General features: G+C 45.0%; 2 protein-coding genes across 5 annotated transcripts in view; one reads left to right on the plus strand and one right to left on the minus strand.

The window, feature by feature from the left end:
• LOC140465654 (sorting nexin-11-like) overlaps window positions 1-21,512 on the plus strand; it is a 132,443-nt gene that overhangs the window by 40,102 nt on the left and 70,829 nt on the right. The gene's annotated exons all lie outside the window — the stretch shown is intronic.
• LOC140465651 (uncharacterized) overlaps window positions 12,288-21,512 on the minus strand; it is a 52,271-nt gene continuing 43,046 nt past the window's right edge. Inside the window, exons 7-8 of the mRNA XM_072561230.1 lie at window positions 20,254-20,433; window positions 12,288-15,415 (exon numbers count right to left, since the gene is read on the minus strand). Coding sequence (XP_072417331.1) covers window positions 13,617-15,415; window positions 20,254-20,433 — 1,979 coding nt within the window. The 3' untranslated portion in view covers window positions 12,288-13,616. The remainder of the gene's footprint in view (window positions 15,416-20,253; window positions 20,434-21,512) is intronic.

Below are 21,512 nucleotides of genomic sequence, written 5' to 3' on the forward strand. Positions count from 1 at the left end.
GTCTGAGCATTGTGGGCTGTGGAGAGGTTGAACAGGCTGGGCCTGTTTTCCCTGGAGCTTCAGAGGCTGAGGGGTGACCTTATAGAGGTTTACAAAATTATGAGGGGCATGGATAGGATAAATAGACAAAGTCTTTTCCCTGGGGTCAGGGAGTCCAGAACTAGAGGGCATAGGCTTAGGGTGAGAGGGGAAAGATATAAAAGAGACCGAAGGTGCAACTTTTTCACACAGAGGGTGGTACGTGTATGGAATGAGCTGCCAGAGGGTGTGGTGGAGGTTGGTACAATTGCAACATTTAAGAGGCATTTAATGGGTATATGAATAGGAAGGGTTTGGAGGGATATGGGCCAGGTGCTGGCAGGTGGGATGAGATTGGGTTGGGATATCTGGTAGGCATGGACGGGTTGGACCAAAGGGTCTGTTTCCATGCTGTACATCTCTATGACTCTATGTGAGTTGATGACAAATACAGTGAGACTCATCTCAAATTCAGGAGGAACTTGTACCATCATTTATGCTTTTCACGAGTGGATCTGGCTAGGCAGCAGTGAGATGCCAGTTGACAGGAATTAATTCTTTGTAGATGCATTGTTAATGGTACAACTTGCCTCAATAAGACTCAGCCTCCCATTTCACCAACTCACTAAATAAGCAAGATGTCTGAAAACTTTGACAGGAAACCAGACTGAGCACCTGGCAGATTCAGCTCACTGTCCATTCCAAATTATCTCCATGTTTGAAATCAAGAATCAAAACCTCAGGGCATTCTGCACTGGCACTGTCTGCATGTACCTCAAATGCACAGACATTGGCATCTTGCATCTGCCAGCCTTTAAGAGCCCCCTTGACGTATCTCCGATCCACTTACCTTTGCACCTTGGGCAACACCAGCATCTGTGTTTGCAAAGCTGCAGCAAGGACCCCTCACACCCAGCCCATGGACTGGATCACCACTGCTTCTCTGGACTGTTTGCTTGCTGTGCACCACCCAGTTCAGCAGGACCTCCTGGTCACTGCCTGCATTGCTGGGTGCTGATTTTCCATATCTGGACAAATGTCAGGAACCATGTCGAGTAGCTCCATACTGACCGTTCTTGTTCAGGTGGATAATGGGCTTTCAAGATTGTGCAAGCCCAAGGGATACCCGCGAATTCCAGGATATCCGTTGAGTGGCGAGTTGTTCCGGGAACAGCACGTGGTAGGATATAGGGTAGAAATCAGACATGAGAGACACCATAGGAATAGGGTAAATCGTTAATGATGCAGGTTTGGTAAGATACGATGGAAACACTCACTAGGTCTCGCAGCATGAAACCCTCCAAGAAACTTAACACAATTTGGACGTAGGTGAAAAAATGAAAGATTATGCCTCAAGTATTTGATCATTTGTCTTGATATCTCCTTTTGTAGTTTTGTGCGAGAATTTGTTTGATAACATTCATCACATGACACTGGGTTATAGTCCAGCAGGTTTATTTCAAACTGCAAGCTTTTGGAGCCCTGCTTCTTCCTCAGGCAGCTAGTGAGAGAGAATACATTGGACGCAGAATTTATAAGTAAAAGACCAAAAGGTCATACAACTTATGTGAATGTATTGAACAAACATAGATGGCTATGAATTGTTTAATCAATAAGAATGGAGACACAAGATTTGATTGATCTCTCTTGCTGTGTGTCTCCCTTTCTCTCGCTCTCGCACACCCACCTCTCTGTCTGTCTGTCTGTCTGTCTGTCTGTCTGTCTCTCTCTCTCTCTCTCTCTCTCTCTCACACACACACACACACACACACACACACACACACACACACACACACACACACAAAACCACCCACTCGTGTGCACTATGGGGTGAATTTGTATTTGCAGACTACAAATTCTATTTTGTTCAAAAAGCACACACGCTGTAGGTAGTCACTCAATGTGGCATTTTATAAATTTGGAAATAAAACTAGTCTGACTTCAAGTTGAGACACAAACAGACTCGAAATAAAACCTCACACCTAAAATGCATTGTCTGACCTGAGATATCATCTCTTTTATACTGATAAAACTTATCTTGGGCCAGTGACTTGAAAGAAGTTCTGAGAATTACATATTAATCAGTCAAAACCTGCATCTCCATTCTAACTGATTAAAGACTTTATAGCCATCTAGGTTTGTTCAATACATTTGCATCAGTTGTATGATCATTTAATCTTTTAATTATAAATTCTGTGTCTGATGTATTCTCTCTCACTAGCTACCTGAGGAAGGAGTGAGGGCTCCAAAAGCTTGCAGTTTCAAATAAACCTATTGAACTATAACCCAGTGTCGTGTGATTTTTGTCTTTGTCCACCCCAGTCCAACACCGGTACCTCCATGCCATGGATAACACTCATGTGAAGCTTTCTCAGATGATGTTAAATGCGCTGTATAAATGGAACTTGTTCTTGCAGACTATCACTGTCCCTAATAGAGTCACAGAATTGCAAAATACAGAAGAAGACCATTCAGCCCAATGTGTCTGTGCTGCAAAAAGCCATCCAAATAGTCTTACACCTTGCTCCTTCCCCTTAGCTCTGTAATTTTCTCCTCGTGAAGTGTCTACCCAAGACCTGCTTCCACCATGTTTTCAGGCAGTGCATTCCAGATTAATTTACTGTGTTTTAAAGAAGATTTCTCCTCATTTCCACTGTGGTTCTTTTGGCTATTTTAACGAAATGTGATCTATTGTTGCCAACTGACTTGTTAGTCCGGCCCTCACATCATCACTGATGCCACACGCTCAGTGACTTCCGCCACCCCTACTGCCATGGTCACCACCACTTCCGCCTCCACCAGCACCACTCACCTGCTTTCTGCTGACACGCCCCCCACAGACCCCACTGTCACTATCCCCACACCCCAGAATCCCGAGGGCAACATTACCCCAGCTCATGCCTCTACCCCCATTCCCCCCACCATCACACCCACTCCAGGTACTGGCTCCGACCCCACTCCCAGCTCCACACCCACACCAGATCCCAGCTCCCGGCCCTGCCGAGTTTTCACCATCCCTCCAGACCTCCCACTCACTGAGGACGAACGATCAGTCCTCAGCAAAGGACTCACCTTCATCCCCCTCCGACCATGCATCAATGAATTTAATATATGCTGTGACGTCTAACAATTCTTCCGTCGCCTCCGCCTCCGAGCTTACTTTCATAATCAGGACTCCCGCCCACCTTCCGAGGACCCCTTCGCCCACCTCCAACACATTGCATCCACCTGGACACCCCGCGCTGGCCTATTACCTGCCCTCGACCTCTTCATTTCCAACTGCCGCCGGGACATTAACCGCCTCAACCTGTCGTCCCCCCTCCCCCACTCCAACCTCTCACCCTCGCAACGCGCAGCCCTCCAATCCCTCTGCTCCAATCCCAACCTCACCATTAAGCCAGCGGATAAAGGGGGCGCAGTGGTAGTCTGGCGCACTGACCTCTACACCGCTGAAGCCAAACGCCAACTCGAGGACACCTCTTCCTACTGCTCCCTCGACCATGACCCCACCTCCCCATCACCAAACCATCATCTCCCAGACCATACAGAACCTCATCACCTCAGGAGATCTCCCACCCACAGCTTCCAACCTCAGTCCGGGAACCCCGCACTGCCCGGTTCTATCTCCTTCCCAAGATCCACAAGCCTGACCACCCTGGCCGACCCATTGTCTCAGCATGCTCCTGCCCCACTGAACTCATCTCTACCTACCTTGACACTGTCCTATCCCCCCTAGTCCAGGAACTCCCCACATACATTCGAGACACCACCCACGCCCTCCACCTCCTCCAAGACTTCCGTTTCCCCGGCCCCAAACGCCTTATCTTCACCATGGATATCCAATCCCTCTACACCTCCATCCGTCATGACCAAGCCCTCCAAGCCCTCCGTTTTTTCCTCTCCAGACGTCCCCAACAGTACCCTTCCACTGACACTCTCATTCGTTTGGCCGAACTGGTCCTCACCCTTAACAATTTCTCCTTTGAATCCTCCCACTTCCTCCAGACCAAAGGCGTAGCCATGGGCACACGTATGGGCCCCAGCTATGCCTGTCTCTTTGTTGGCTATGTAGAACAGTTGATCTTCCGTAATTACACCGGCACCACTCCCCACCTCTTCCTCCGCTACATTGATGACTGCATTGGCGCCACCTCGTGCTCCCGCGAGGAGGTTGAGCAATTCATCAACTTCACCAACACATTCCACCCTGACCTTAAATTTACCTGGACTATCTCTGACACCTCGCTCCCCTTCCTGGACCTCTCCATCTCCATTAGTGACGACCGACTTGACACTGACATTTTTTACAAACCCACCGACTCCCATAGCTACCTGGATTACACCTCTTCCCACCCTATCTCTTGCAAAAATGCCATCCCGTATTCCCAATTTCTCCGCCTGCGCCGTATCTGCTCCCAGGAGGACCAGTTCCACCATAGAACACACCAGATGGCCTCCTTCTTTAGAGACCGCAATTTCCCTTCCCACATGGTTAAAGATGCCCTCCAACGCATCTCGTCTACATCCCGCACCTCCGCCCTCAGACCCCACCCCTCCAACCGTAACAAGGACAGAACGCTCCTGGTGCTCACCTTCCACCCTACAAACCTTCGCATAAACCAAATCATCCGTCGACATTTCCGCCACCTCCAAACAGACCCCACCACCAGGGATATATTTCCCTCCCCACCCCTTTCCGCCTTCCGCAAAGACCGTTCCCTCCGTGACTACCTGGTCAGGTCCACACCCTCCTACGACCCACCCTCCCATTCTGGCACTTTCCCCTGCCACCGCAGGAACTGTAAAACCTGCGCCCACACCTCCTCCCTCACCTCTATCCAAGGCCCTAAAGGAGCCTTCCACATCCATCAATGTTTCACCTGCACATCCACTAATATCATTTATTGTATCCGTTGCTCCCGATGTGGTCTCCTCTACATTGGGGAGACTGGGCGCCTCCTCGCAGAGCGCTTTAAGGAACATCTCCGAGACACCCGCACCAATCAACCAAACCGCCCCGTGGCCCAACATTTCAACTCCCCCTCCCACTCTGCCGAGGACATGGAGGTCCTGGGCCTCCTTCACCGCCGCTCCCTCACCACCAGACGCCTGGAGGAAGAACGCCTCATCTTCCGCCTCGGAACACTTCAACCCCAGGGCATCAATGTGGACTTCAACAGCTTCCTCATTTCCCCTTCCCCCACCTCATCCTAGTTTCAAACGTCCAGCTCAGTAACTGTCTCCTTGACTTGTCCTACCTGCCTTTCTTCTTTTCCACCTATCCACTCCACCCTCTCCTCCTTGACCTATCACCTTCATCTCCTCCCCCACTCACCCATTGTACTCTATGCTACTTTCTCCCCACCCCCACCCTCCTCTAGCTTATCTCTCCACGCTTCAGGCTCACAGCCTTTATTCCTGATGAAGGGCTTTTTCCCAAAACGTCGATTTTGCTGCTTGTTGGATGCTGCCTGAACTGCTGTGCTCTTCCAGCACCACTAATCCAGTTGTTAGTAGAAACTGTTTCTCCTTATTGAAGCCACTTATTGTTTGATCACCTCTGTTAAATCTTTCTTTAAGTCTGTTGCTTTACAGTGAACAATCCCAATTTCTCTAGTCTGTTTACATCTGCAGTGTCTCATAGCTCATCCCTCCACATACTGGGGTACGGAAATAAATGGGGAATGTGTTTACTGTAGAACGGAACCTTGAGGAAGCAGTTTCCCAGTTGGAATTTTTAGACAGCCCACTTGAAAACCAGACTGTTTGAAATGAATCCCAGCTACAGTATCTTTGCCTCATAACAAATAACATGCTCCTCCTTTCAAATAGCATTTCCATTTAAGACAACAACTCAAAAACACCTTTTAAGGATCCTGGGAAATATTTCCAACTATTGTGAGAAAACACCAGCTCCTGTCAGGATGACCTACAGAATGTTTATTCGGGTGTTGACTGCCGTTTGTGAATTCAAAGCAATGATATGCAACCAACACTGCTGCAATTGTGCAGCACTTGTGGTTTGTTACTTTGTCGTCCTTTCTCACTAACCTTTCCTAAGGCACGAATCAAGAGGCATAGACATTACTTTGCCCAAGACTGCAACACCTCTTTTGATAATTCATTAAACCATGGCATATTCTGCCTTTTCACATAGATGTTAAATATCTCTCAGCACAATTTCAGAGAAGAACAAGAGAATTGTCACTAATGATCTTAATATTATTCATCCCTTAACCAACATCACATTAAAAGCATTATCTTTTCATAATTATACTGGTGCTTGTGGGATCATGCTGTGCACAGGTTAATTGCTGAATTTTCTACATTCCAGCAATGGTTGCTTCAAAAGTCCTTCACTGGTTGTGAAGTGTTCTGGGATATCCTGAGGTACTGAGACACTTATTCGTTCTGTCTTTAACCTGTAAAGGGTTTTGTAGCTCTCAAATTTCTATCAAGCATTTGCCAATTGATCAAAGGCTGAGGAAACTGAAATAGAGACATAAGCTGCTGAAAATGGTTATCTTCTAGCTTTTCTGTCCCATCACGTTTTACATCCTCATCTCGACCAAATAGTGACTCTATGCCATTTGGAATTGGGAAGAGGGTTGCTGCGGAGGTGAACATGTTGATTTGGAGTTGAGTTGGCTCCAGGTTGATCTAGCAAGTGGCAGCTTAGACACCTGGATGCTTTGAGCCAAGCAGTCATCTCGTGAAATGTTTACAGGGCTATGGGAAACACCAGGAGAGTGGGCCGAATTTGTACTTCTGCCAAAGAATGACCACAGATACGATGAGCTGAATGGCCTCGTTTTGTGCTCGAATCTGTAAAACAGACTGCAGTACTCCAGGGCACTACTGACGAATGCTTGTCTGCTTGGCTCAATAATTGGAGCAGGACTTTGGTAGTGGAATGAAATCTTCCCATTGAATTCAATAGACGTGCAAGTATTGGATAGTTTTAATATTTTGAGTTCAGGACTTAAGTGCAGAAGCTAAGAATCTGGACGTTTCTCCTTTGAGCAGAGAAACTTAAGGGGCTGATTAATAGAAATGTCCAAAATTATGAAGGATTTTAATCAAGTAAGGAAGGAAAAATTGTTTCCACCAGTAGAAGGATCGATAACCAGAAGGCAGTGATTTTAAGGTGTTTGGCAGACAAATCATTGGAGATGAGGAGGAATTGTTTCGCACGGTGAGTTGTTGTGATCTGGAACACAATGCCTGAAAGTGCAATGGAAACAGATTCAGTACTACATCCAGACAGAAATCTGGAGAAGTACTCAAATCGAAAAGAAATCACAGAGCCATGAGAAAAGTGGAGGAATGAAATGAATTGGATGATGATGGGCTGAATGGTGTCCTATATTGCATCATTCTATGACTTTATGTTGTTCGGTCGTGCCTTTTTAACTCCAACAGAATCCTATCTTGTCCCTAAACTGGTCCTAATGACAACATGTTCCCTGGAGTTCCACAGGTCCTAATGACATGTCTCTGTGGAAGATGGTTCTCCAAATCAGGAAAACAGAAACCCTACTGTTGTGGTTTGATTTTGAGGCTCTGCAATTCATTGATGGATTTCTGTGCTAGATTAGAGATGGACAGATTGTTAATCAGTGAGGGAATCGGGAGTTTTGAGGAAGAAAAATGGAGTATCAATTCAGCCATGAACTCATTGAATGACACAGCAGACTCAATGGGCTGAATAACCTATTTCTGCTCCTACATTTATAAATTCCCATCAAACTCCATCTGCTGGCATTAGTTTGCAAACTTTCATTTAGTTTACTGAGGAGTTTTTAAAACTTATTTTGTGAAACATGCAGGTCACTAGCAAGGCCAGCTTTTGTTACCTGTTTCTTAATGCCATTGAGCTGAGTGACTTGCTTGGCCATTTGAGGGCATTTAAGAGTCAAACAGACTGCTAAGGGTCTGGAGTCACACATAGACCAGGGTGGGTAAAGATGGCTGATTTTCTTCCCTACATGACAATATAGAAGAGGTCCCTCAAGTCTGCATCAATAAAAATTACTCAAAATCTACACTAGTCTTGCTGCTTGTTATCTGTATCAATGATTTGGATGAAAATGTACAAGGCTTGATTAGTAAGTTTGCAGATGACTCTAAAATAGGCAGTATCCTGGACAGTGAGGAAGGTTATCTGAAATTGCAGCAGGACCTTCATCAACTGGAGAAGTGGACTGAGAAATGACAAATGGAGTTTAATATAGATAAGTGTGAGAACTTGCGTTTTGGAAAGCCACATCAAGATAGGAGTTTCAAGGTGAATGGCAGGGCCTTAAAGAGTGTAGTGGAACAGAGGGACCTTGGAGTTCAGGTACACAATTCTCTGAAAGTGGGGTCCCAGGTAGACAGGGCAGTGAAGAAGGCTTTTGGCACACTGGCCTTCATCAGTCAGGGCATTGAGTATACAAGTTGGGAAGTTGTGTTGCAGTTATACAGGACATTGCTGAGGCTGCACTTTGCGTATTGTGTTCAGTTTTGGTCACCTTGCTATAAGAAGGATGTTGTTAAGTTGGAAGGTCTTCCGAAGAAATTTACAAGGATGTTGCCATATCTCAATGGCCTGAGCTTTAGGGAGAGGTTGGACATGCTAGGACTTTTTTCTTCGGAGTGTAGGAGACTGAGGTGGAGGGGGGGGGGGTGTCTTATAAAAGTGTATGAGATTAAGAGAGGCATAGATAAGGGGAATGAACTCAAGTCTTTTCCCAGGGTTGGGGAATCGAGGACTGGAGAGCATCAGTTTAAGATGAGAGGGGAATAATTTTTTTTACACGGGGATGGTACGCATATGGAATGAGCCAGCAGTGAAAGTGGTTGAGGCGGGTACATTAACAACATTTAAAAGACATTTGGACAAATACATGGATAGGAAAGGATTAGAAGGATGTAGGCCAAGTGCAGGGAAATGGGGTTAGCGTGGGTGGACATTTTGGTCGGCATGAACCAGTTTGGACCAAAGGGCCTGTCTCCATGCTGTAGGACTCTATGACTCTAGTCCCCCTTCCCAGCATTCAACCAGAAGAAGGATCAAACCATTCAGCAGAGGAGGCCATTCGGTCCCTGTGCCTATGCAGTCTCTTTAAAAGGGATTTATCCAATTCAGTTCACTCCCTGCTCTTTTCTCACCGATCTGTAATTTTTTTTTCATGTCTTAGTATTTGTCTTTTTTCGATAAGTTTTTACAACAATTGATAGTTTATTGACCATCATTACTGAGACTACCTCATTTCTTAATCATTCAATACCTTTTGTCAAGGTGAGGAACTTTGAGAGTGATGGTGTCATTTGATATGGAAGCTAAATTCCTGACTCAGTTATTTTTTTTTAAATGTTTCTCTCAATGAGCTCCTAATGGAGCGCACAATATAATTAGGCAAATCCTTTCTTGAGCAGGGTGGTAACATTGAGCAATTGGTTTCGACTGACTCAGTCCCATGCTATATTGAAGTATTTATCCTTTTAAATCAGCTCTGTCAGAGGGAGCTAACTGCCCAGTATGTGGTTATGCAGATCTTCGGGGATACTGCGGTAAAATCAAAACTAAACAATAGTTTCATAACAAACTGGTTGCTGCAGGGCATATCTATGCCTCATGCACATGCTATTCATACTGACAGATTTCTGGAACTCTTCCCAGTAACAGTAACAGAATGCTGAGTTCTCAGTTTCACTGTTGAGGAGCTGCTAGACAAAACGGGAGAGCTGCTTCCTCTATAGAGGCAGCCAGTTCCACAGGCAGTGGCAATGGGAGCGACCTGAGTTTATATCATCCTTTGCCATCTCTCATTGGAACAAAATGCAGCTGGAGAAATCAAAAACCGCAGTAAGGAATAATTTGACAAGTGAAAAGGATGTTTATGTTTTTGGTTGAATTTTGGGATCATCAAGAACCCAAATATAATGCAGTGAAGTTCCCTGAACTGTATAATGGCCATATTCGGAATGGACTATAATGCCTCTCATTAGGGACAACTGATAGTCACAAGCCTCCAGTCTGAAAAGCAACCCTCTTTCACCTTTGAGCCAGTTCTGTATCCAAATAGTTCTCCCTGTATTCATGAGATCTGACCCTCCTAACCAGTCTACCATGAGAAATCTTGTTGAACCTCTTACTGAAGTCCATATAGATCACGTCCACCATTCTACCCTTATCAATCCTCTTTGTTAAAAAAGCTCTTCAAAAATGCTTCAAAAACTCAATCAAGTTAGTGAGACATGCTGTCCCACGCACACACTTAAGGTTGAGTTTGTACCCAGTCCAACCGTAAAAGGCCACTGTTCCAATTTCCTAGTGAATCCTCAAAATCCTTTAATATACTTATAACTTGTAAAATCCTAGTATATAATTTAGATAAAAGATTAAAGGCATTCTTCCTTTAAACAAAAGCAAAAAAACAGTCAGGAGGTACAAATGTGTCATAAGAATTCACAATTTTAACAGAAAACCAAGACTTCCTTGAATAAGTGCTTCACATTCAGTAGAGCACGTTAGTTTAAGTCATTGTACAAGAAAAACTGGGAAAGACTCCAGAGACTGAAGTGCAGTGCAAAGGAAGTGCTGCACTGTTGGATAGAGGAAACTGAAGCTCCTCTCCTCTCAGGTATTTGTAAAAGTTGTCTTTGCTTTATGTTGGAGAAGAGTATAGGAATTCTCTTGGTATCCTGGCCTAAATGTATCCTCACCTAACTCCACAAAAACAGATTATCCTCACTTAGTTGAAGAGTGACATTAATATTGCTGGTTTTGGGAGGTTGCTGTGTGTAAAAAAGTTGCTGCAATTCTTACATTATATTAGTGAATACACTTCAAAAACATTTTGTTTGCAAAATGCTTTAGCACATTGGGACAGCTTGAAGTCAGGAAAGACGCTGTAAAATGCAAGTCTTTCTTTAAAGTTGCAGCAGTACTTAAAGGAGAGCAGAGTTATTGTCCTTGCTTATCATTCCTTGGCCATGGCAGCAGCTGGGGCCTCCGCGACATTGATGACTGCATTGGCGCCACCTCGTGCTCCCGCGAGGAGGTTGAGCAATTCATCAACTTCACCAACACATTCCACCCTGACCTTAAATTTACCTGGACTATCTCTGACACCTCGCTCCCCTTCCTGGACCTCTCCATCTCCATTAGTGACGACCGACTTGACACTGACATTTTTTACAAACCCACCGACTCCCATAGCTACCTGGATTACACCTCTTCCCACCCTATCTCTTGCAAAAATGCCATCCCGTATTCCCAATTTCTCCGTCTCCGCCGTATCTGCTCCCAGGAGGACCAGTTCCACATAGGACACACCAGATGGCCTCCTTCTTTAGAGACCGCAATTTCCCTTCCCACGTGGTTAAAGATGCCCTCCAACGCATCTCGTCCACATCCCGCACCTCCGCCCTCAGACCCCACCCCTCCAACCGTAACAAGGACAGAACGCCCCTGGTGCTCACCTTCCACCCTACAAACCTTCGCATCAACCAAATCATCCACCGACATTTCCGCCACCTCCAAAAAGATCCCACCACCAGGGATATATTTCCCTCCCCACCCCTTTCCGCCTTCCGCAAAGACCGTTCCCTCCGTGACTACCTGGTCAGGTCCACACCCCCCTACGACCCATCCTCCCATTCTGGCACTTTCCCCTGCCACCGCAGGAACTGTAAAACCTGTGCCCACACCTCCTCCCTCACCTCTATCCAAGGCCCTAAAGGAGCCTTCCACATCCATCAAAGTTTCACCTGCACATCCACCAATATCATTTATTGTATCCGTTGCTCCCAATGCGGTCTCCTCTACATTGGGGAGACTGGGCGCCTCCTAGCAGAGCGCTTTAGGGAACATCTCCGAGACACCCGTACCAATCAACCAAACCGCCCCGTGGCCCAACATTTCAACTCCCCCTCCCACTCTGCCGAGGACATGGAGGTCCTGGGCCTCCTTCACCGCCGCTCCCTCACCACCAGACGCCTGGAGGAAGAACGCCTCATCTTCCGCCTCGGAACACTTCAACCCCAGGGCATCAATGTGGACTTCAACAGCTTCCTCATTTCCCCTTCCCCCACCTCATCCTAGTTTCAAACTTCCAGCTCAGTTACTGCCTCCTTGACTTGTCCGACCTGCCTATCTTCTTTTCCACCTATCCACTCCACCCTCTCCTCCTTGACCTATCACCTTCATCTCCTCCCCCACTCACCCATTGTACTCTATGCTACTCTCTCCCCACCCCCACCCTCCTCTAGCTTATCTCTCCATGCTTCAGGCTCACTGCCTTTATTCCTGATGAAGGGCTTTTGCCCGAAACGTTGATTTCGCTGCTCGTTGGATGCTGCCTGAACTGCTGTGCTCTTCCAGCACCACTAATCCAGTATAAGGTACACTTAATGTCTGCCTCCCTAGGCCAAGGAAAGGCTCTTCCCTGGAATCGTTATCCATCAACCCCTGCTGGAAATATACGTCAGGAAATGTGGGCTCCCTTGCTGTGACTGAACAGTCTACCATCATTGGTTCCTCAAGCTCGTGCAAATCTGCACTGGCACAGCACTGTCAGGGTCACTGTGTCTCTCTGATTGCAACTCTGCACCACTACAGTACAACTGGAAGGTGTCAAAGATATTCATGAAATGTATGTAGTCAACTGCAGTGTGTTGAGTGTTGCATGCAAGCCTTTTTCTTCAATATACTCAATACTTGTCTGCCTTCTCATGTGTCACATGTGAAAGAGGGAGGAGCTCTTTCTATGTTGCAAGGAGTATTAACAAAAGATGAGGTTAAATAAATTGAAACTGCAAACGTTTTTTTAAAATATTGACATTGAATTATTCATCTATTTATCTGTCCAGCTTTCTAATTTGACCAATACCAAAGCCAAATAGTTGTGTATACAACTAGAGTGGGCATTGCACTATGAAGCAGAATGATGCTTGAGATATTTTAGGATGTTTCTGAGCAATCCGAAAAGGAGTACTAACAGTTGCAAGCCTTCTTTTCTTTAGAAGTATTGGTAAGTCTGTTACTGTCCCAGGAACAGGCTTGAAGGTTGAAAGAAGACAGCCTTATCAATATTGGGAGGAGGCAGTGGCCTACTGATATTTTCACTGGACAATTAATCCAAACACTCAGGTAATGTTCTGGGGATCAGGTTCAAATCCCACCATGACAGGTAACATAAGGCCATGATCCCATTGTTGATTATTGTAAAATCCATCTAGATCACCAATGTCTTGTAGGGAAGGAAACTGCTATCCTTAGGGCAATTAGGAATGGACAGCAGATGTTAGCCAAGCCAACAACACCCTTATCACATGAATTAATAAAAAGAAGGATAAATCTATGCAATTCATTATCAATATTAACAACTTCTAAAAAGGGGAGTGTTTGATCAAATTACATTGTCATTGCCTTGAATTTCTGTACATTGTGACTACAGGAAAACTCTGATGAGAAACTAGATTATGTTTTAGGATTCTAAAGTTTTGCCTGTAGATTAGTTTCCTTTTATTTTCTTTCTTACTAATAACAAGCGATTTTTTTTTGAAAAGTGGAAAAGTCTGAATCAGGACAAGTTACAATCTGTGAACCTCTAACTTTTTTGCTGCTGTGCCCTGTTGGCCCTGCCAGATGCCCACTTGGAATAAGCAGCTATAAAGTTGAACTCCTTGATAGGAGGACCATGGATGGAGATCTTGATCAGGTTCTCCAACGACTTGCTGGTCAGTGAGTTCCCAAGTTTGGTCCTCAACATGTGTTGTCTACAGAATGTCCCCACAAGACCTGCAGTTGAAATCGGCAAAACCAAATACCGTTCTGCCAGTGAACTGACAACAGGAAACATCAGTTTCTGCTTGAGTGCAAGTTCACATACATCCTTGGAGCTAGTGAGTGCATGCACACCCGGCTGAGACTCTACAAAGTTCATAAAGCTGACAAGCTCCTGTTTGCAGCTCATTTCAAACTCATCTTTGTCACTCTCATCAGAAAGCGAAGACAGGTAATCCGTCACTGTTTGGATGTGCCTATTCTTTGAGTCTGAGGCATGGGCAGGATCGAATATGGCAGTCATAGCTGTCATGGTGGCTGCATCCTTGGATTCTGAGAACCTGCCCTTAAGATCACGTGTGAGAATTTCAAGGAAAGTCCGACAGGTGCTTTCAGCCTCTGACTTCTGCTGGTGGCCTCCTTTTATCCGGTGATTCTGAAACATAAATGAGCTGTCAGAGAGGCTCTCATCCCATATGTTGGTCGGCAGTGCAGCCAAGAGGTTCTTAAGCATTTCGCCAGTGCTTTCAGCACTCAGCTTATTAATTGTGGTGACCGTTGATTTCAACAAGGGGTGCACAATTGAAAAGTCAACATTGGAGGTCTGGTAACTCTTACACAGAATGTACAACTGGTGGAGAATGTCAGCCAAAAAGTGACTACAGTGCAAGAATTTGTAGGTACACATGGTCTTTGCTAGCCTGACGCCTCGGGCTGACCGACTGTTCTGAAGCACTGAGACAAGGTTGCCAAAGTTGCGTATGACAGCTTCAATTGAGGCTTTGACTGTAAGCCACCTGGATGGCAAGATATCCTTGAAAGGGCTGCTCTGTTTGTGTGTGTCTCTCAGTATTTTTTGTATGGCCTCGAGCCCGTCCCTGGGGAAGCTGACACAGTGTTTGTAAACAGAATTGAGAGTTTGTTGGTACTTCACCAGGTATGGGACAGTGTCTGCAGCAGACACAATGCTGAGAGCTAATCGATGAGAAATACAGTGGATGGATAAGAGACCGGGCACCTGCGCCTTTAACTGAGTGACCACACTGTTCTTGCATTCAGCTGTCATAGCAGCACCATCAATTGCAAATCCACACATCTGTTTCACATCTAGATCCTTTTCTTTCAGCACATTGACTAACTCTGCTGTGATCTTTTCGGCTGTGACCTCTTCCTGTAGTTTTTTGACTGCCAGGAAATACGTTTTGGGCTCATACCCTCCTGCAACATGTTCAATGATTTGGAGATACAGGAACAGGCATGGCTCAGTGAAACAGTCTTCAGACTCATCGATCAAGATACTGAAACAATTACTGGACCGTGCCCTCTTCAGGATCCCTTCATCTGTTACCTCAGCGATGGCTTGTTGGAATTCCTCAATTAACTTATCGTAGGAGTCGAGCTTGTCCAAGTGAAGTCCTCCCAGGTCCGTGATACCTTGAAGTATGCACAGCTCATTCAGTGCTTCTATTGAGGAGTTGGGGATCATCTCTTTGGCTGCAAAATAAACATTTCGAAGAGCGCATATTGCAGCTAGCTCAGCCTTCTTAAAGCATTCCTCTTGGGCCTTGACTTCAGCTGTGTTTTTTTTGGTAGAGTGCAAGCCTCCTGTGCTGCTGTTCTCACCTGAAGTGTTGAGGAACAGAATGGAAAATACAGTTAAACATTCATACAGATTCTGCCACATGATGGGCTAAGGGTTTCATGTGTGCTGGGAGCTTTTTCTAGCCACTCACTATGTTTGGTCCTGGACATTCACACTCAGTTATCAATACTGATGGTCATGCTTTCACTTTAAACAGGTGGTTATGAACATGTGTATAAAAATGACAGAAAGGAAAAGACCTATTTTATGCAGTTGCGATGCCCAATGCAGACACTTTCTACCCCAACATGTAATCCTCTGAAGATGATAAAGCCCAGGCACATTCCAGAAAAACAATCTAGAAAATTCTTTTCTGACCTCCCTTGTTTCCCTCCACCACAAATGTGATCAAGGCTGACTTCACCTTCTGATGTTCACAGGTGAAAAACTCTAGAATCAGGTTGCCAAACTTAAAATAAGATGAGCTCTCACTTGAAGGAATTCAGTGTTCAGCTTTCACCATTGCCAGTTCTAAATGTAACAAACTATTAATTTCAACTGTACAAGGTCTCTGAGGCTAGTAGGCTCCCTTAGTGTTCACTCATGCATTTAAGTAGCACGTTTCGGAAGCTGTGGCCCCAATATTGGCACACATCTGAATATATACACTTGTTGGAGGAGTCATTGGCTATTGAGTAGGAGTTGTCATATCTATGTCAGCCCACAGGGGTTGAGCTCAGTTGTATCTACACTGCTGTGTGTGACTGAGATCAGTTAATACAGCACAGAACTCGAAGAAGCAATGCTAGAACTTGGCTCATTTAAAGGAGTTTGTATTTAGACTTCAGTGAGTGCAGAGATGACCATTAAGTCCACTCACTCAGCCCGGCACCTTTATTTGATCTGATGTCTAGCCAAGAACGGGAGGAAACCATTCAGTCTGCTGCTCTCATTCTTGAAAATTTAAATTGAATCTCAAAAGCCACAGCCCCTCTGCAGAGAATCCTTGAATTCCTGGCTCTTTTTGTGTGAGAAAGTAGCTACTGATGTCACCCATGAATAACCCAATTTTCATTTTAAGGTTATGCCACTTTAGTTTTGACCTCACACCAGAGGAATTAGTTTATTGTATCCACCCTCTTGAAACATTTGTCATTTTAAAAGATTCAATTACAACGCTCCTCAACATTCTAAATTCAAGTGAATACAATTTAAGTTTACAGAGTTTCCTCATTACTCTTTTAAGTCCCAGTATTGTTCTGGTGAATCTGGCCTGTACTGTCGCTGAAGCCAACTGGTCCATTCTGAGAGGCAATGCTCAAAACTGATTCCAATACTCTGGAGAGGGTCTGTTCAGGAATCTGTACAATAGCTTTACTTTTCACTCCAGCCCCATTGACACAAAGACTCGTTAGCCTTTTGGGTTATGTTATATGCGTTAACTCAGCACAGATCAGAAATTGAACATTTTCTTTTATATCATTCTCTAAATGTAGGTGATTCTGATGAGGCCACATTTATTACCCATTAAAAATCAATCACATAGTTTGGACTGGAATTAGGTGAAGGCCAGTCTAGGTACAGGTTGCAGGTTATTTCCCTGAAGGATATTCGTGAACTAGTTGGATTTTTATAATGACCTGGCAGTTTTTCAGGTATAAGCCTATTAATGTCCAGATTGGGGCTGCCTTGTTCTGTTCCACATGGACAGTAGATATACAATGAAAGATAGACTTTCCCTTCAGTAGTGCACTTGTAATGGATGCTTGTTTCTCTTAAAAAACTTTGATGCTTGAGGTCAAACAGCACAGTGACAATGTGCATTTATAAAGCACTGCGTAAAGTGAAATATCATAAACTTTACAGGGTTGTTGGAAAATATGACTGAGCTACATGCAGAAATTTTAGGGAAGTGAACAAAAGCTTGGACAAAGTGAGAGGTTTTAAGCAGCAACATAAAGATGTAGAGAGAGGAGTGGAAACATTTACAGAGGCAACTACAGAAGCATAGGGTGCAATAGAATGCTGCAATGTGTACAAGCTGTTCCATGGAAGAGTCATTGGATTGGAAACACTAACCCCATTTGTCTTTCCACAGATGCTGCCAGACCTGCTGAGTTTCTCCAGCATTTGCTGCATTTTGCATTCGCTGAAAATCAGTGATGCTCAAGGGGCCAGACTGGAGAATGTAGGAGAATCAGGAGGTTGCAGCTCTGAGAAATTTAGAGATTGAAGGAGAAAGACCATTGAAGGATTTGAATATAAAGATGAGAATTTTAATGTTGAAGTTTTCTGAGCTCACATATCAGTAAGTGCCATAGTGTTAAAGTTTTAGATGGAGAGGAATTTCTTAAGTGTGTACAAGACAATTTTCTGATTCAGTATGTCGATGTACCTACTAGAGAAGGTGCAAAACTTGACCTACTCTTGGGAAATAAGGCAGGGCAGGTGACAGAGGTGTCAGTGGGGGAGCAGTTTGGGGCCAGTGACCATAATTCTATTCATTTTAAAATAGTGATGGAAAAGGATAGACCAGATCTAAAAGTTGAAATTCTAAATTGGAGAAAGGTCAATTTTGACGGTATTAGGCAAGAACTTTCAAAAGCTGATTGGAGGCAGGTAAACGGACAGTTGGAAAATCGGAAGCCTTCAGAAATGAGATAACATGAATCCAGAGAATGTATATTCCTGTCAGGGTGAAAGGCAAAACTGGTAGGTATAGGGAATGCTGGATGACTAAAGAAATTGAGGGTTTGGTTAAGGAAAAGAAGGAAGCGTAAGTCAGGTATAGACAGGAGAGATCGACGGAATCCTTAGAAGAGTATAAAGAAAGTAGGAGTATACTTAAGAGGGAAATCAGGAGGGCAAAACGGGGACATGAGATAGCTTTGGCAAATAGAATTAAGGAGAATGCAAAGGGTTTTTACAAATATATTAAGGACAAAAGGGTGACTAGGGAGAGAATAGAGCCCCTCAAAGATCAGCAAGGCAGCCTTTGTGTGGAGCCACAGAAAATAGAGGAGATAGTAAATGAATATTTTGCATCAGTATTTATTGTGGAAAAGGATATGGGAGATATAGACTGTAGGGAAATAGATGGTGACATCTTGCAAAATGTCCACATGACAGAGGAGGAAGTGCTGGATAGAAACGGTTAAAGTTGGATAAATTCCTAGGACCTGATCAGGTGTACCCGAGAACTCTGTGGGAATCTAGAGAAGTGATTGCTGGGCCTCTTGCTGAGATATTTGCATCATCGATAGTCACAGGTGAGGTGCCGGAAGACTGGAGGTTGGCAAATATGGTGCCACTGTTTAAGAAGGGTGGTAAGGACAAGTCAAGGAACTATAGACCGGTGAGCCTGACCTTGGTGGTGGGCAAGTTGTTGGAGGGAATCCTGAGGAACAGGATGTACATGTATTTGGAAAGGCAAGGACTGATTCGGGATAGTCAACATGGCTTTGTGCGTGGGGAAATCATGTCTCACAAACTTGATTGAGTTTTTTTGAGGAAGTAACAAATAAGATTGATGAGGGCAGAGCAGTAGATGTGATCTATATGGACTTCAGTAAGGCGTTCGACAAGGTTCCTCATATGAAACTGATTAGCAAGGTTAGATCTCATGGAATACAGGGAGAACTAGCCATTTGGATGCAGAACTGGCTCAAAGGTAGAAGACAGAGGGTGGTGGTGGAGGGTTGTTTTTCAGACTGGAGGTCTGAGACCAGTGGAGTGCCACAAGGATCGGTGCTGGGTCCTCTTTTTGTCATTTACATAAATGATTTGGATTCAAGCATGAGAGGTACAGTTAGTAAGTTTGTAGATGACACCAAAATTGGAGGTGTAGTGGACAGCGAAGAGGGTTACCTCATTACAACAGGATCTGGACCAGATGGGCCAATGGGCTGAAAAGTGGCAGATGGACTTTAATTCAGATAAATGCGAGGTGCTGCATTTTGGGAAAGCAAATCTTAGCAGGACTTATACACTTAATGGTAAGGTTCTAGGGAGTGTTGCTGAACAAAGAGACCTTGGAATGCAGGTTCATAGCTCCTTGAAAGTGGAGTTGCAGGTAGATAGGACAGCGAAGAAGGCGTTTGGTATGCTTTCCTTTATTGGTCAGAGTACTGAGTACAGGAGTTGGGAGGTCATGTTGTGGCTGTACAGGACATTGGTTAGGCCACTGTTGGAATATTGCGTGCAGTTCTGGTCTCCTTCCTATTGGAAAGATGTTGTGAAACTTGAAAGGGTTCAGAAAAGATTTACAAGTGTGTTGCCAGGGTTGGAGGATTTGAGCTATAGAGAGAGGCTGGATAGGCTGGGGCTGATTTCCCTGGAGCGTCAGAGGCTGAGGGATGACCTTATACAGGTTTACAAAATTATGAGTGGCATGGATAGGAATAAATAGACAAAGTCTTTTCCCTGGGGTCGGGGAATCCAGAACTAGAGGGCATAGGTTTAGGGTGAGAGGGGAAAGATATAAAAGAGACCTAAGTGGCAACTTTTTCACGCAGAGGGTGGTCCGTGTATGGAATGACCTGCCAAAGGATATGGTGGAGGCTGGTACAATTGCAACATTTAAGAGGCATTTGGATGGGTATATGAATAGGAAGGGTTTGGAGGGATAAGGGCCAGGTGCTGGCAGGTGGGACTAGATTGGATGGGATATCTGGTCGGCATGGACGGGTTGGACCGAAGAGTCTGTTTCCATGCTGTACATCTGTATAACTCTATGACTCTAAGTGTATGTGAGCAAGCACAGTAGGTGATAAGTGAATGGGACTGATTTGCTATGGATATATACTGGTCTAATGCTGGCAGGAAATTCAGTCTCTAGTTGGGGGAGTGTCTTATAGTTCATTAAAACTCATAAATGTACCTTTGTAAAACTGACTTCTGTTCTTGGACATGGCATCATCTCTGGCTTCCCTTCCATACTGGTTGTGAGAAAGTTCTGCTCCTGGATTAAAAGAGTGTGAACCTTGGGGTTCACTGTATGAGCTTTGTGAGGGGAGCTGAGCCCCCAGCTGTTGAAGCACTTGCGCCAGTGTCTGCTTTCCTGAGAGAAAGAACAATGGAAGAAATGGGTTATAGTTTTGACCAACTCCGCGGTGTCTGTTAACACTGAGGTATAGGTTATGGGTACAGTCTGACCAGTGGAACCGGTCTTTGCCAGTGCATAGAGTTAACTATGGCTGAGGGGCAGCACCTTCATCTCTGAGCCAGAAGCCCTCTCCAGAGACTTGAGCGGAAATCATAGAACATCGAACCCTTACAGTGTGGAAGCCGGCCATTTGGCCCTTTTGGGTCCACACCCAACCTCCAAAGAGTAGCCACCCAGACCCACCCTATCCCTACATTTCCCATTGGCTAATCCACACAGCATGCATATCCCTAGATAATTTAGCTTGGCCAATCCACCCTAATCTGCACATCTTTGGACTTTGGGAGGAAACCAGAGCACCTTGGGGGAAACCACACAGTCATTTGGCGTGGGTGGAACCGAACCTGGGTCTCTAGTGCTGAAAGGCAGTAGTACTAACCACTGAGCAAATATACCATCCAGAAGTACCAAGGCTCAAACTGCTGCCTGTGGAGAATGTTAACAACTTCATGGCACTATCAGGTGTACCCCGAACTCTGTGGGAAGCTAGGGAAGTGATTGCTGGACCTCTTACTGAGGTATTCGGATCATCGAAAGTCACAGGTGAGGTGCCGGAAGAGGTTGGCTAATGTGGTGCCACTGCTAAGAAAGGTGGTAAGGACAAGCCAGGGAACTATAGCCCAGTGAGCCTGATATTGGTGGTGGGCGAGTTGTTGGAGGGAATCCTGAGGGACAGGATGTACATGTATTTGGAAAGGCAAGGACTGATTAGAGATAGTCAACGTGGCTTTGTGCGTGGGAAATCATGTCTCACAAACTTGATTGAGTTACTTGAAGAAGTAACAGAGGATTGATGAGGGCAGAGTGGTGGACGTGATCTCTGCGGACTTCAGTAAGGCATTTGACAAAATTCCCCATGGGAGACTGGTTAGCAAGGTTAGATCTCATGGAATACAGGGAGAACTAGCCATTTGGATACAGAACTGGCTCAAAGGTAGAAGACAGAGGATGGTGGTGGAGGGTTGTTTTTCAGA

The sequence above is a fragment of the Chiloscyllium punctatum genome, chromosome 42, assembly GCF_047496795.1.
Source record: "Chiloscyllium punctatum isolate Juve2018m chromosome 42, sChiPun1.3, whole genome shotgun sequence".
NCBI classification, from domain to species: Eukaryota; Metazoa; Chordata; class Chondrichthyes; order Orectolobiformes; family Hemiscylliidae; genus Chiloscyllium; species Chiloscyllium punctatum.